This window comes from Gavia stellata, chromosome 1, assembly GCF_030936135.1.
Source record: "Gavia stellata isolate bGavSte3 chromosome 1, bGavSte3.hap2, whole genome shotgun sequence".
NCBI classification, from domain to species: domain Eukaryota; kingdom Metazoa; phylum Chordata; class Aves; order Gaviiformes; family Gaviidae; genus Gavia; species Gavia stellata.
In genome coordinates, this window is record NC_082594.1 from 73779618 (window position 1) to 73796790 (window position 17173).

The 17173-nt window shown below is 42.0% G+C and overlaps 1 protein-coding gene across 1 annotated transcript in view; it reads left to right on the plus strand.

Annotated features, from left to right (window-relative positions):
* Positions 1-389: 389 nt before the first annotated feature.
* Positions 390-17173, plus strand: part of GABRG3 (gamma-aminobutyric acid type A receptor subunit gamma3) — a 347822-nt gene continuing 331038 nt past the window's right edge. Inside the window, 2 exon segments of the mRNA XM_059816463.1 lie at positions 390-442; positions 3916-4064. Of these exon segments, the coding sequence (XP_059672446.1) occupies positions 390-442; positions 3916-4064 (202 nt within the window).

A 17173-nucleotide genomic window follows, 5' to 3' on the forward strand; every position in this document is an offset into this window, starting at 1 on the left:
GCCAGCGCCAGCCGGGGGAGCGGGAGGGGCTGCGCCGCTGCTCCCGGCAACTGATTTTCGGGAAGGGGGAAGCGCTGCAGCTCGGTGCCCGCTGAACACCTGTCAGACCGTGGAGCCTGATTTATACCTGGCCCTGGCAGCCTCTCCGCTGGGGATTTCCCCCTTGTCCCACTTCTTCTTTTTTCTTTTTTCTTCTTTTTCCTTTTCGCCTCCCCCCTCCCTTCCTGGAGCGGCGTGAAAGGGGGTATTCAGCGTATAAAGCTGAGAATACAGAGGAAGAGAGGCTAAGAGCTTCACCTCATTGTCTCATTCTTCCTTTCATATGTGAACATCCTGCAACATTTCCCTCATCCTGCCGCACCTCTCACCTGGCCAGCGCTGCCCAGATCATGTCCGCTAAGCTCCTGCCGGTCGTCTTCCTCCTCTCAGTGTTTCACGCCTGGTAAGTCTGCACCCCCCTCGCCTCCCCCCACCCCTTCTCCTCTCCTCTCCTCTCTCCTCGCACCGGGGCTTGCGGGCTGGAATCCCGCTCGCCGGAGTTTGCAGAATACTCCGCGCCTGGGAAGGAGAGCTGTGGCTCTTCCCCCCCTTCCCCGCGCCGTGCCGGGGCTTTATTCCCAAACGCGGCTTCCCCCGCTGCCTCCCAGGGACTCGCCTGCCCCCCGGCCAGCCGCATGCCGGAGCTGCCGGCTCGGCGGCCCCGCCGCTCTCCCTCCCAGCCCCGCGTGAAGCCGGAGGTCGCCCGCGAGGGCTCTGTCCCGAGCCGGCCCAGCGGAAAGTTTTCCCGCTCTGGCGGCTGCCGGGGCCCGGCACCCGGCGGGAGGGCGTCTGGCGCTGCCTGGGCTCCTTCACGGCGCGGGGCGGCCGGCAGCCCCGGCTTCCCTCCGCGCCCCACCCCCGGGTGGCCCGCAAACGGGGCCGGCGTGAGGAGGGAGAGGGCAGCCGCGGGAAGCGTGAGCCCGGCGGCCGGGACTAGCTGGGGGTGCCCTGGTGCCGGGGAGGGGCGGCGGCGGCCGCCGTTAACCGCCTCGGCCCGGCGGGCGTTAACCGCCGCGGAGCCTGGCCGGGAGGGGCGCCTGTCGTGGGCCGGGCCGGGGAGCCCTCGGCACCTGCCTCGGGGGCAGGAAGGGTCTCCCCGGCGGGGCTCCGGTAATGGCGGGCGGTGAGCGACCAGAGGGGGACAGCCGTCAGCTGCAGCCGTGATCCTTTGGACCAGGCTTGCCTTCGGTCCCGGTGGTTGTCCGGGGTACTGGGAAGGGCCCCAGCCGCATAACCCAGGCAAAGGGGTCACCTCAGCTCCCCGCCCTAGGATCTGCCACAAACCGGGCTCCCTTCCCTTCCCTTCCCTTCCCTTCCCTTCCCTTCCCTTCCCTTCCCTTCCCTTCCCTTCCCTTCCCTTCCCTTCCCTTCCCTTCCCTTCCCTTCCCTTCCCTTCCCTTCCCTTCCCCCATGTTTTCCTTTTGAGCAGCCTGCCCCACACCCAAGTGGCATCTCTCTCCCAAATCCCTAGAGGCTGCTTCATGCCACCCTCCAGAGCAAATCCTAAGCACAGGTGTTGCAGGAAACAAACCCTTTCCCTGCAGTATCTCAGGGTTTTCCAGCCTTCCTGCTTTGCAGTTTATGCACTGCCTCCTCTCTGTCCCCTCACAGGATCAAAACTAGGGCCCCCTGAGGAGTCTGGGGAAGGTGTGCAGCCCTTCTTCCTCCTCAGTTCAAGAATGGCCTGCTATCATTCCACACTTGTTTCTGTGGATAGCAGGAATATGGTGGGAATTTGGCAGTCACCTCAAGTGCCTTCAGGGAACCTAGTTGTGTAGAGGCAAGCAAGGGAAGTGAAATAACAAACTCTTAAGGCGGAAAACAAAACACCTTGAAAAATGTGTCTAGGATATTAATCTGATTCATTGTGAAACCTCGCACACCCCCAATCTTAATCTAGAAGGTAGATAGGAATTTACGTCATCTGGAGGTACTTTCTAGGAAAGAAGCTGCTAGAGTGAGGGGATTTAAAAGGTCTGCCAATGCTTAGTCTCTTACTAGTGACTGGTTTTAAAGAAGCAGCTCACTGAAACGGGAATCTTGATCCTACCTGAACTCAGTTCTCATTGCCACGTGCAGTCTGATTGCCTCCGGTAAAGTTGTGGTGGGTGCAGCAGAAAAAGACGTATGATTTGTGCTCCTTTCCTACTGGCAATTCAGCACTGCTGCAGGGTTTCAGCTCTGAAATATCAACCATGTATGTTTGGAGATGGTGCCTCCTTTGAGAATGGTTCTGTAACTGCAGTATTAGAACATAGGGCTTGTCATGAATCTGAGGGAGGAAAAAAAAAAACCACAAAATGCCTCTTAGGGTTTTTTAATGCTCATTGGGTGAATTACGTAAAGAAGATCAAGTTTTTAAAAAATGTAACTCACTAACAGAGAAGGAATGGTCATCTACTCAAAATTTTCCCTAAGTTTTATCTGCTTTTGCAACTTGGTTATACGAGCTCTCTCTATAGATAATCCTCAAGGGCTAAGTTTCAAAATTATTTTTATATAGAAATCGTACCTACAGTACTCGCAATTTGTGAGGTCATGTTAAGTGATTCATGGCTCATCCTTAGGGACATACTGGCTGTAGACCAGTTTCAATTAAAAGTTTCATTAAATGCTCAAATGGTGGTCAACAAGCAATGTTGAGGGTTGATGATGCTCTGTGATTAAATTTTTATAATTGTATAAATTTTTTTCTGTTACTATAGAGTGTCTATCAAATCTTTTGGACATCTGAGGTATTTTAAAAGACACTAGTGTCATTATGGAGCAAAGGAGAGGGTGAGAGAGAAAGGAGGTTGCTCTGATGCGTGTAGCACATCCCATGAATAAGCAAGGCTGGTGCCTCTGATTCTCCATTACTTTGCACCTTGCATTATTGAAATTTGTGTAAAAAGGTTGCAAAATTATATCATATCACCGGGGCAATTGCAGGTCGAAGCAACACATGATTACTGCTGTAGGTTCCACCACTGAGGCTATCTTTTCTCCTGATAACTTCATGTCAGTTTAACTGTCATAGATTTTCTCCAGTGAGACACATCAAACAGATTTGGTTTCTAAGATACCAAAAGATACATCTTCAAATCAACATTTTACTGTTTACTGCACAAAAAGCTGCACAAATGAAATTAGTTTTGTGTGAAAATAGCTCTAGCTGTGATTTCTGGGCAAACTGTAGTTTCACCACATTTGTATTAGCAAACTCTTAAAGTAAAAATAATCCACCTATGAAGGAAAGAAGTCACAACACTTGGTGTAGTTCTGTTTTTTAAAAAATGTCATTAAAACTGCAGGGAATTTCAGATTGATTTATGCAATGTATTTGTGTGCTTTTGATAATCCATCTTAAATTCAAGGAGCAAGCTCTTAATTCTAAGCCTTGTAATACATTAAACTCTGAAATTCAGGCACTGAGAATATAATAATTTATTAATAGGATAAAATGATCAGGAAGTATTAAAAGTTTTGAATTTTTAATACTCAGCCTTTGTGCAAGAGACGAATCCGTTGTCTTGATGTATTAATAAAATCACACTGCAGATGTTCGCTCTTCGTAACAGTATATTGTAAAATATGAGATATAAAATACTACTCTGATAGCTGTATTAACTCCCAGAGTATAATTTTTGAGAGACTGGCAGAAGGCAATTTCTAAACAATTCTCAATCATGACCCATCCACAGATACTCAACAACTGTTAATGGGAATATCTTGTTGCAAAAACAGCCTTAGGCTGGGTAGCTGCAAAGCCAAGGGAGATATCTAAAACTTCTTCAGATGAGTGTGGAGATTTACCCAGAATGTAAATTTTAGTTATGTAAAATTTAGATTTTAGTGATATAAAATAACATCTATTTGTTTGATTTGTTATTGCAGTTCTAGAAAGGTGGAAGAGGATGAATATGAAGATGGAACAACTAACCAAAAATGGGTTTTAGCTCCAAAAACACAAGATACAGATGTGACTCTCATACTAAACAAGCTGTTGAGAGAGTATGACAAAAAGCTACGGCCAGATATTGGAAGTAAGTACTCCTTTCTGCACAAGTGAGGAAAAGCATCTATGGATGCAGAAAAGGCATTATGTTATATTTTGGTTAGTGTGCACAAATGTCTGGGAAAGTGGAGATTAAGTTTTTTTGGCTGAAGTTCATTTCCAAGTCAATATTTTAAAAATGCTAATTCTCACGGGAAGATGTGGTGGTAACTTAGGGTGCTAAACTCTGGTTTGCTTGTATAGAGTTTGAGTAGAGATATGGAAGGGCTAGCTTTAAAGGATTCAGCCCGTCTTTGGCAGAGTTAGGAACATACTTACCTCTTTTGTCATCCAATCCATGCATATGAAAAACTCATGCTCTGAGCAGTGATCAAAACCCCAGCATATTAAAGAAAAAAAAGTAGGACACAGCAAGAGAAGAATGTGCATCTATTCCCTTCAAAATGTGATCATGAAAGTTGCGTTCCTTAATGCTGAGAAGGCGGCACTAGGATTTGCCTGTGTATAGGGCAACTCTAGAGATTTTCTTCCCAAAACCAGCAGTCATCTTATCTCCAAAAGAAATCTGATAGCTGGAAGTGTCTTGTTGGCAGTACTACTACATATAGGTATAAAATTTGGGTAAGAGCCAGTAGATACCTGCATATAACCATTCTGAGCTATTTTCTTGTCCTTTTTTTTTTTTTTTTAAATTTGAGTAATGACGTTGTGTGTGTTTCAAACTGGTATTTTTTTACCTTTTGTGGTTATGACCTGTTTGCCTTGTTTGCATCCTTAGATCAGAATGGCTATAGTACAACTGCTGTTCAGTTTGTTCACAGCAAGTTTGTATGACAGAAATCAGAGACAATTTGTCATTTACATTTACTGCACCTTGCATGTACTTCAGAATCAACTGGGAATGGGGAAAGCTCAAAACAACCACCTAATACAATTTGCTTTTCCTAAATTTTTGGAGAGATTAGAGGGAGAATTGCTACCACTGATTGTAAGTGAAAAGGAAGTGTTTTTGGGTTTTTTTCAGAGCTATTACTTTGATTTTCTGTAGTATTTGCAAAGATCATTTTTGATAGATGTGTCTGTTTTTAACAAAGAGTGACATTTGTCTCTCTCTCTCTATACGTAGTTTGTCATACTGGATTTAGCTGATCTTTAATATCTGATGGAGAACTGCTTTAATGCAGTTCCTCATCCATATCAACATCTGGAAGACATTCTCGGACAAATTTTTTATTTTACTTTGTACCCTGTGTCCTCAGATCACTGACTTCAGGCAGAGTAAATTATGTTATGCCTATGTGGGGCAAAGTAATCATTCAAAGTCCTTGTGTCAGTTGCCATAAAATCAGTAGAGGTCAGACATATCTTAGAGCACTGGAAAATCATTGTTACCAAAGTAATTCCTTTTGTGACTCCACAAACTTTCATAAATCCTGTTTCAGAGGAAGGAGTTAAATTACACAGCTCCTTATATATCATACCAAACAGAGATTTTACAGTTCTCAACTACATCTATCTATTTTTATCAAGCATCTCAGTCCTAGGCCATTTTTCTCTTTGATAGGAATCTGGCTCTTTCAGAACTTGAGCTGAATGTCGAGAGAATGTTGAGAGAAGTTAGTTCACTTCTGCTTCCTTCTCTGGTCCCTCTTCCCTCGTCTCCTACCTTTGATGCAGATAAATAACATTGCCCTTTTGAAGCTGAGAAGCTGCTGCATTTGTTAAGGAGGACACGAGGGGAATATTAGAGAATCAGGCATTATATCTAACTTCCCTGAATTGCCAGCTGGTTCCTCACACACAAGCACATCTTCCTTTCCATCTGGGAGAAAGTTATCCTCCAAAACTAGGTGGTTGGCTTGTCCTGGCAACTGAACTGTGTTCCTGCCCTGAAGGTCCCAGTATTAATACAAATCAGTTAAAGCGTAATACATATCAGTTAAAGCACTAGGAAAAAAAGTAGTGGACCAGCTAACATAGAGCATACAATAAGAAAATGCATGTTTTGAAATTTGTAGAAAGCACGGAATAAACCCGTGGAGGAAGAGAGAAGTAATTCTCAGAATCAAGCAGAAGTGCAGCCAATAAAAGATGTTGAGGGTTGAATCCAGGCCTAACATGCAGTCAGCTACTTATTGGGGTCTTTAGATTTGTGTAGTGCTGCCTGTAAGGAAATCACCTGTCCCACAGGACAGGGAACACTCACCGTTTCATGCCACATTGCTGTTCACTCAGTTTTCCAATCCTTTATTGCAAAGCCACTATTTCTAACAGTGGATAACTTTAGCAATGCCACTGAAGAAATGATCTTCTCTCTGAATGCAGTCAGAAAAGCCTTGGAAAGTACTGACTTCTTTGCACTTTCAAAAGTTAGGACTGCAATTTTTAGAGCACTTGGGAACACACTTTTGCAAGCCATCGGCCATGGGGAGAAGGAGAAGACTGTGGCAAATAGAAGGTATTGAAGTGCATGCTGGTCCAGGCAGTGACATTTCTGTGGTCTTTCATCCTTCCCAGGGCAGCTGATGTTTCAGCTAGCTCATGTATGTCCAGGTACTACCCGGCACTGTACAGGCATATTCTGAGTGCCCGCTTGCCACAGTATGAGCATGGAGTACTTCAGTGATCATGTCACCTCCAGGTCAGGAGTATATCCATCAACGAATGAGCTCCTATGAACAGACACTCAGCCACCGTCCTTCCTCCTCCTCTGTGCAGCTCATATAAACCACTGTGAAGAGCATGTAGGTCAATGATAAGATGCAAGGCCAGGACTTGGTCTTTCCTTTTTTTTTTTATGCTGGCCTTTACTTGGCCTAGGCTTTCATGTAAATGACTGTTGGTCAGATCACATGCTCAATCTACACTCAGCAGTGCAGGCATCACCTGCAAGGTTCCAAGACAGGATTTTGAAAGAGTGGATTGAACAACCTAAGTATTAGGCAAAATAGTTATCATGTAAAGGCTATCAGCAACTTGACACATTAACAGGACCTGTCTAGCTAAAAGGGGCCTTTGGTCTTTGGAAACAAAGAAGTATTCTACCAGCAGGGGAATGTCTGACTGCCTTCCTCTTGGCTACACTCTTGGCAGAGTTCATGTCTCCATAAATATCACAGCTTGTGAGGGTTTTCATTTTAATGGTGGCATCTGGCAGTTTTCCATTATACCACAGAACATACATGCCTTTTGGAATTGGAAAAAAAAAAGAAAAAGAAATAAAAGAAAGAACCTCACACTGAACAGCTCATACCAGTGTACTGATTCGATCAAAAAGAAAAGTGTTTTATGGAGACAAAACATCTCCTGGTCAACGGGGGAGGTCCCAGATGACTGGAGGCTTGCCAACGTGACGCCCATCTACAAGAAGGGTCGGAAGGAGGATCCGGGGAACTACAGGCCTGTCAGCCTGACCTCGGTGCCGGGGAAGGTTATGGAGAGGCTCATCTTGAGGGCGCTCACGGGACACGTGCAGGTTACCCAAGGGATCAGGCCAAGCCAGCACGGGTTCATGAAAGGCAGGTCCTGCTTGACCAACCTGATCTCCTTCTATGACCAGGTGACCCGCCTAGTGGATGAGGGGAAGGCTGTTGATGTTGTCTACCTGGACTTCAGCAAAGCCTTTGACACTGTTCCCCACAGTATTCTCCTAGAGAAGCTGGCGGCCTGTGGTTTAGACAGGTACACTCTTTGCTGGGTAAAAAACTGGCTGGATGGCCGAGCCCAGAGGGTTGTGGTGAATGGGGCGAAATCCAGCTGGCGGCCGGTCACAAGCGGAGTCCCCCAGGGCTCGGTTTTGGGACCGGTCTTGTTTAATATCTTCATTGATGATCTGGATGAGGGGATAGAGTGCTCCCTCAGCAAGTTTGCAGATGACACCAAGTTGGGAGGGAGTGTTGATCTGCTTGAGGGTAGGAAGGCTCTGCAGAGGGATCTGGACAGGCTGGATCAATGGGCTGAGGCCAACCGGATGAAGTTCAATAAGGCCAAGTGCCGGGTTCTACACTTCGGCCACAACAACCCCAGGCAACGCTACAGGCTTGGGGATGAGTGGCTGGAAAGTTCCCCTGCAGAAAAGGACCTGGGGGTGTTGATCGACACCCGGCTGAATATGAGCCAGCAGTGTGCCCAGGTGGCCAAGAAGGCCAACGGCATCCTGGCTTGCATCAGAAATGGTGTGGCCAGCAGGAGCAGGGAGGTGATCATGCCTCTGTACTCGGCTCTGGTGAGGCCGCACCTCGAATCCTGTGTTCAGTTTTGGGCCCCTCACTACAAGAAGGACATTGAGGTGCTGGAGCGTGTCCAGAGAAGGGCGACGAAGCTGGTGAGGGGTCTGGAACACAAGTCTTATGAGGAGCGGCTGAGGGAGCTGGGGTTGTTTAGCCTGGAGAAGAGGAGGCTGAGGGGAGACCTTATCGCTCTCTACAACTACCTGAAAGGGGGTTGCAGAGAGGTGGGTGTTGGTCTCTTCTCCCAAGTGACTAGAGACAGGACTAGAGGAAATGGCCTCAAGTTGCGACAGGGGAGGTTCAGGCTAGACATTAGGAAAAAGTTCTTCACTGAGAGAGTGGTGAAACACTGGAATAGGCTGCCCAGGGAGGTGGTAGAGTCACCCTCCCTGGAGGTATTCAAGGAGCGTGTGGATGTGGCATTGTGGGATGTAGCTTGATGGACATGGTGCTGTGTGGTGTTGGATGGGTTGTGGCTTGTTATTGTTGTTGTGTGGCGTGGGTTTTGTGGTTGTGTTTCCCTCCCCCCCCCCCCCCCCCCCCCCCCCCCCAGGTTGGACTCGATGATCTTACAGGTCTTTTCCAACCGTACTGATTCTGTGATTCTGTGATTCTGTGATCTTTTCCCCCCACTTTTTACCAGTTACAATTATAGGGCTGAGAATCATGGGTCTGTTGCATGGTATAAAAGGCACCAGTCCCAGATAACAAGCAAACCCGTTCTGAACTATGAAGGTCTTAAAATCTCTTCCATAGGCAGGTACTTGGGAGTTTGTTTCAAAGTCCTTTGAAGTGAAGACCTGCTCAATGGATATGCAACAGTTTCTAAGTGCAGTAAGGCTTACTACCCTGCAAAAGTAACTTTTTCCCCTGGCATGTCACACTGGCTTAAGTCCTGACATTCGGTAGGACTAAGTTCTGGCCCTGAAACTTTACTTCATCTTTATTAATAAAAGGAGAACAGAAATAATAGGCAAACCAACAGGTCACAGAGTAGAATGATAATTACAGCTAGAAAAATCTTAGTCTTACTTAGGTTTTCTTAATAAACCAGGTTTTTGCCATTGCTCTGTTCTTGATTAACTGATTTAAAATTCGTTATTTTAAAAAAAAAAACAACAATGAAACAAACCACAGGTAAATTAAACAGCACGTGACAAAACATATTTCCTTCAAAGTCAGTTTGCTTAATGAAACTTCCCCTCTAACCTTCCTTAATGGACAGCTTCATTTACAATGGAGTCCTGGAGAATAAAAGCTGCCTTTATTACCCTACATTGTTTTGTGCCTATCTTCATACGAAATGGAGGTTGCTTTAAACAGACAGAAAGTTTGTAACAGTGTGTTCTTCCAAAGTGAAAGTTTTGCCAATCACATTCCCTGAGTGAGCTTTACATGTGGAAGATAATATACCATGTTTTTCTTTCCTTGTGAAAGTCACCTTACCCATCAAAAAAGTTAGTATGTGAGAGGTTTCTGAAATGTGACATTAGTAGAGGGATGAAAAAAATCTCAACCTAGACCAGGCTCAGAGCTGCAGTACTCATTTGGAGCATGAAGAGCATTAAGTCTTAACAGTTGCCTTTTGGTAGCTGGTTTGCTTACCTCAAAGAAAAGATCTTTCTGCTTCTTGTTCATTAAGAACCAATAATTAATGTGGGCCAAAATTTCAGAGATGACAAGGCAATAATAACGTTGTTAAGATTAGTTCATATGCTGAGCTAAACTTCAAGCTTTCCTCTTTATCTCAACCTGCTAATGTGAAAGAAAACCTTTTCTTTCACCAGTAATTTTTAGAGAACAAAAGCGTTCCCTGAGCATCTCTAACAAGCAGTCAGTTACCTCAGGACTCTAATTCAAGTGCAAAGGATATTCTAAAACACACATCCTGCAGTCTGAGCGGGTGCTCTCCAGCCTTCCTGTGATTACCTACCCTTTTCCCCAGCTCCTGAAATACCTTCCCCAGAACACAACAGGACTAGAATAAGGAGTTACACACACTTGTTAGGTACAAACAGAACTGCTGTCCAATACCTTTCCCCATGGTGTTCCTAATGTCACCAAGTAGTGTTAGGGAAGTGATAAATTTCTCTTTTAGCATTTTTTAAAAATGCCTGAAAAATCATAGAAAAAAGCATAGAAGTTATTTCCCTTGCGTTTCAGGCTGTACCAATGATCTTTGCAGTTATTTATACTCTGCCAGGGAGAGTTTAATACTTTCAGTTAATTTCTGTTTCAGAGGCTGGTAAGAGAAAAGCCAGCTAGAAGGGACTACACTCCAGTGTACTCAAACTATCCAGGGAAACTGAAAGTGTGATCATAAGTATTAGAAATGAAGTTAAAATAAGATAAAAACCCAAATCAAGGAATAGAAAGGTACAAGACAGAACTTCCTATGCCTCAGAGTTACTTAGCTGACAGCAAGTTTTTCAGCTGATACTTCTTATAATGGTCAGCCATAACTGAAAAGACTGAATTCCATTTTTAATGCAATAGAAGTCTTGTATAAATGTATAGAAGTCTTGTATAATATGTTTACCATATTAATTTATTTTTCCTATACTTTCGAGCACTTGGTTTCTAAGCTGCCTGCCTTCTTACTTTATAAAAAAAAAAATGTCAAGCTGACATCAAATCAGACTTGAGGCAAGAGCATTATCAAGCATGAATAATACTGGTTTTACTGATATTATTCACTGAAAGAGTAGAAAAAAGTAGTAGGATAATTTGTATTTCATGTTTGCATCCTTTGTTTCTCAAATATATCACTATATTAGGGAATGCTATGAATTGCACATGTTGAAGAAAGCTTCATTGGCTTGAGTTCTGAGGTGCTTTCACCACTAATGCCTGCTTTTCCCTCCTTTTCCATTATACTGCAGTAACAAGATTCCTCTTGGATCCTCTAGATATTTGTACAGCTCTAGTGGTCCCCTGTATTTATTGTGTATTTATAAGTCCAAATAAGTTCACTCTGAAGTATGAAAGTGTATATGCATATATGTATATATAGCTATACACACACGTACATACACCCCCTAATTTAATGCCTATATACCTTCTGATGCTGACAGTTCTAGCTGTCTTGAGAGTCCAGCTGTTTTTCTTTGCTCCTCAAGTATCTTTATAACTGTTAGGCACATTTCTGAAGATGAGAGCAGTCTCACAAACAGCTGTGCAACTCTCTGTACCTTGAGGAGGTTTGTACGTGTGTAGCTGGTAGAAATAGGTGGGCTCGTTTGTGTCGGCAAACACAGAAGAGTAAGTTCTGTCAGACGTGCTTTACTATAGAGGCTTGGCAGGGTTTAACAGCAGTTCTCTTTTTAAGCAGTTAAAAGTTCTCTCTGTAACTAATTTAAGCAGTTTTTCAGTGTATGCAAGGAGCAGATCTGTTGGGTAAGTGGGCACAAGTTTTATTCTGTTGCTTTTTAAAGGAGATGTGCATTTTCAAGTACAATCCTAATGAAAACCTTGAGTTCGGAAGCTGGATGACAACCTTTCTTCTGTCTGACCTGCCTTCCTAGCAGGCCACACAGACATGAACCCTGAAGTGCACCACAGGCTATTACCACAGTGGCTGTCAAGTTATTTTTGATAGCTACTGATTGTCACACCTGATACTCTTTAAATTAGCTCCAACAAGGTTTCCCCATATGTGGTGTCAAGAGGGTTGCTTATTGCCTCACAGATCAAAATATTTCCCAGATCATAGTGCAGAGAAACCTGTAAACTGTCATGCAAGGTCAAATTACTGCTGTAAGTCTTTTTTTGTGCTAGCCTACGAGAGACAATGTCAGACAGCTTATAACAGGAAGTAGTGAGAAAGACAGTTGTCACTTAGGGATTGATTATAAACAGTTGTACTGGGAGAGCTAACCAGTGTGTAAAGGTACTACGCAATGGGAAGGAGAGAGGAAGTAACTTCTGTTTGTATTATGGCAGTACTCAGGAGGAGAAAGCCGTAGTCCTGGATTCAACTTTTGTAGTATTGGGCACTGCAGAAGATTGTGGATATTAGTCTAATTTAGATTTATATGGAAGAAGAAACCCATTGGTGAAGATGTGGAGTGCTGTGGCTAAGACTCAGCTAGGAAACAGGGCTGAATATAATGAGAGTTCAGGAGCTGAAAAAGATCATAAGAAAAAAATCAGAAATGTTTTAATTGTTCTCATTGATGCTTCCCTTTCTCTTTTTTCGAGAAAGGAAAGTGCATTATCTTTAGTTCAGAAAACTTTTGTTCTGATTCAGCCACCAAACTGGAAATCCATTAACTGTCCGTTTCCCTGAATAAGACAGTAAATACGATGACTATTTTAGTGCCGGTCATCTCCCATGCATTATGTATAAGCACACCTATGTGAGGAGAGGAATATTCCTGAGGAAAGGGTTGCTATTCAATGCAAATGAGAACAATCTCTGTTCTAGGTGGGAGAATAGATGGTATTTCTTGATTGTCTGCAGGAGCTCTAATTCTCTAGCATCTTCAGTAATTGATGCTTTCTTCTGCAGACTTTGTCATGAACATTTCCAGAATATTAATAGCAAGGCTAATAAGTGAATGGTAAACTACTTTATGGCCACTCCAAAGTCCCAGTTTTATATTTGGAAAACTGTAATCCATGTTTGAGTTTTAAAACGTGACATAAATAAATAGGTTGGTTGCACCTAATCCTTTTCTGGTGCCAGTGTAGTACATCAAACACAGGCTCTTTCAAAATCTAGCGTGGGAACATTTCTGATTAGGATAGGCTGTTGACAGTGAGTTTTTTCATGCCTATTTTCTGCTTTTCTAATCACTTAATCATGGAGCTGAGTAAAGGGGAATTTCTGAATTTCGTTTCTGACCTGCCGTGGTTCACAAATTCTCAACTGTCAGGCGAAACACACTACTTTTTGCTCATCCTTCTCTCAGGTAAAACTCAATGTGTCATACTAAAAGAAAACGTAGAGAAATTTTATTCCAAGGCAGTGACCCTGAAGCCCTCCAATGTAATGTTTCTGCTTAAAAAAAAAGAATGCATTTTTATTTTTTTCATTATTTAACAGGTTTGATTTTTTTTTTTTTGCTTTTTTATTTCATTTTTTAGAACACCGAATTTAATTCAAAAGCTGGAAAGCAACACTTTAATTTGAAGCTTACAGTACTTCAATATATAGAAATATTTCAGTATTCAGACACTTCATTTTTCGGAAACTAATCTCATAATTTAACCCAAGTAATACAGTTCTTTGCAGGTAAAACTGCTCTTTTGTCTCATTTCTAATGAGCCACTTGTATCTTTGCAATACTTATGTCTTGCATGCAGTCTGTTGCATTGACAAAGAGGTGCTGGTTTTGTGCAGGAGGGAGGGGCCTGTTACCTGAGTACTTAACAGCAAGGTCCCTTACAATACAACCTTCTTCTTGTGAATGTGAATAATTAATTTACACAGATAACTCTTATTTAGAGTTTTATTTCCTGACAGTGATTACTTGCTGAAATGGTTTGATACAAACTCAGACTGAATATTTTTCTTGAATGGCATTGTAGGAAGCAAAGTTTGGTTGACAGTTTGCCAAACTCTTTGTCTGAACTGTCAGACCCAAAACTATATATAGCAGCTGCTAGTTCTTACTTTCTCTTCTTTTCTATAACTTCACCTAAGAAATCTGAGAGGAGGTGGTTGGGAGTATAGCATACCGACTTTTGGGACGCCATGGATTGAAAGTTAGGTATAAGTCAGGAAAAGTCTGAGATATTAATTACATAAGAAAATCCCTTTCTTCTCTCACCTTCCTTCTGCGATTACCTAGACTATGCTGGCTCTTCCAAGTGTAGAAGTGTATTTAGAAGTCTTTTTTTTTTCATTAAAGAGGGTTCTGAGCAAGTATTTGTAAATTGGGCAGATGTACAGTGCTATAGTTACCATTTTGAGGTTGTGGCACAAACTAATAAATTATTCTGTCATCTTTAAACACGAAAAACTTTCTGCACATATTTTAAAATACTGTTGCTGTTTTTAGCAATTGTATGGTTTTCTTATGACTGCTATTGTTCATTCAGACCTTGGTTACTAGCTTGCTAGACTTCGCAGGAACAAATTCTGTTATTGTTCAGTCTTATGATATCACATAGGAAGCCCCCACCTCCTATGAATGTAAGTAAAACAAAAACGGAAACTTTAGGGATTCATTGTAAAACCAGCCTTACCATTAAGATCTACAGTTTTCGTTCCCAAACAACATAATATTGGAAAAATTACAGCTTGTGCATTAGGGAAAGGTAAATGAAAGATGAAAGTCCTGAAGGTTGATTGATGGTGATGGTGGGATATGAAGAATAAAAGTGACTTGTAGTTAATTGAGGGAGTCCATTTACGTGCATGCTGTCATTCACACTCCTGGACAGAATGGCAGCAAAACCTAGCATGTGAATAAAATACCCTGCTCAGAAGACTGTATTCTCATCCTGGTATTGCTGTCATCCAAACTTTCTTTCAAGTCTGCACCCAAGTTTTGATTATTCTTTTGATTTTCATTTGCAGTCCCATTTTGGTAGTTTGATCCTAAAACATAGGAATGGCAGTTCTGTCATAGTTTCTCTGGCTGTAGCAAGTGGAGGGCTTTGACCTCTATCTGTTGTTCAAGCCCATTCTCTTCTATGCAGGAAGAATGAGTCTTTTTTATTTTCCTCACTGATACCTTCATAGAATAGAATCATAGAGTCATTTAGGTTGGGAAAGATCTTTAAGATCATCGAGTCCAGCTGTAAACCTAACACTGCCAAGTCCACCACTAAACCATGTCCCTAAGCGCCACATCTACACTTCTTTTAAACACCTCCAGGGATGGTGACTCAACACTTCCTGTTACTATGTCTTTCTTCAAATGTGGTAATTTGTCCTAAAATATAGCTGACCACAATTATCCCTGAGAAGTGACTTGATAGCATAGCACTTTGTTTTAGAGGAACAAACAGGTAATTAGATGTCGCCTATAAGGCCATGTAGGAAAATATTAATAGTCATCATCACTAACACGAAGTAAACATTAACACCATAATCACTACTACTACTACAGTTACTGATAACTGTGTAATGATTTATTACAGCGTTATCCCAATTTAAAAATAGCAATTTATGTGCTAATGAGATAATGTAAAATATCATTATGAAGTAATTTAAAAAAATATCTCATTACTGTAAAGCCAATCTTGTTAGTCTTTTGCATTTGGAAGTCTTGTGGAACTTAGGCAGAGTTTAAGTGGCTGTGTATTTCTGGAATAGGGCTCATATTGTGTTTGTTTTGTGGTTGTGTGCCTTCTAAAGATCTAGTGCTAATTGCTTTGCTTCTATAAATATGTGTACATTGATCCATAACATTTTTACCACCACTGTTTTGGGTAAAACCAGAGTAATTTAGACCTGGGAGTTGCTTGAACAATATAAGAAAGGTTAACTCTCAACAAAAATTAATTTTAATTTTATTTTAAAATTTATGAGAGCTCAGCTAGTTCTACTTATGTTTAAATGACCTTCCAATAAAAATATTTCTAAAAATTAAACTTTAAAAAATAATTCTAAATATTTATGATTTGTGCAGGAACATAAATGCTATTTGGACAGACTTCAAATGTGGAGGAAGCTTTCTGTAGAAAGCAAACAAAGTGGTTTCATTAATGAAATAAGCATCAGTTCTGAATAGTGGAGATCTATCAAAAATTAAGACATTTTAAAAGGACAGGATAATTTAAAGTACTAAATAAGCATAATAAAATGTCAGGAACTTATCGCAGATTTTTTCCCTACATGACTTCTGAAATTGTATAATAATCCCTTTGTTCATTTCCTCAAAAGTATTTTAAAATTCTCCTGATTTATCTGTTGAGGTTTTTACACGCATGATCAGCTTGCATATGTCCAAGAGTGAAGTCTTCACGGATTTTAATGGGATTCAAGCTTAGATGCTGTTTCTTTCACCAGTGTAAATCTATAAAGCAGGACTACACAAATCCTGTAGTTGGCCTACATGGGTATTTGTGATCAGAGGATTATTTTAGCTGTTTCTGTGTTTTGTTGTTGTCCAGACACACCTGACCTAACTTTACACTAACTGCCTAAGTGTTCACCTGGCTTCTTAAGTGAGCTTTGCAGGCAGCGTTGAACTCATAACTCCTGTGGCTAAGTGTCTTTTGAACTATCTAAAGTTTGTAGACAAATTTCACTTGGATATGTCTTTGCAATGTGATAGTCACAAGGCTGACTAGAATATAAACACTCCGTCTGTCTCAAAGCCATGGCATTTGGATCAGATGAGGACTATTAGCTAAGCATTGGTGTGACCTTAGTTTTGTTTGCAGATGTTTTGTTTGGCTTGATAAATATCCTCCTGAATTAAAACCAACATGTTTGAAGATTAAATGATTGTGATAAGCAGTTAGCTAACCTTAGATAGCACTGTGTAGCAGCATAACACTGCAGTTACTTGGGTGTGCCTACATTGTCTTTTAGGGAAAGTTAACTACCATTTATTAAAGACTATTTCAAAGCACTTTGAGAAGGTTGGTGCATTTGTTGACAACCTTTAATTGCTGTCCTGTGTGTGATATAAACATGGTTCTGCAAGGAATTTTCCTAAGTTTCTGACAGCTCTTTAGAACTAATTTGGGCTGATGCTGATATCAAAATGGTACTGGAGCTGAGTATCCATTTGTAATCTTATTACCCACTTCTAGTGAGTTATTAACACCTTTATTGTTCACTCAATAAGACTGTGAGGACTTTAGTGCAAGAAAAAAGGCTCCACCTACAGCTCAGCAAACTCCATGCATGGCTTAAATCAGTCCATGAACTGAGTGTTCATAAATGCATGTAGTATGCAGAAAAACTGAGCAGGCCTTGAAGTAATTGGTAATGTAACTATTTATG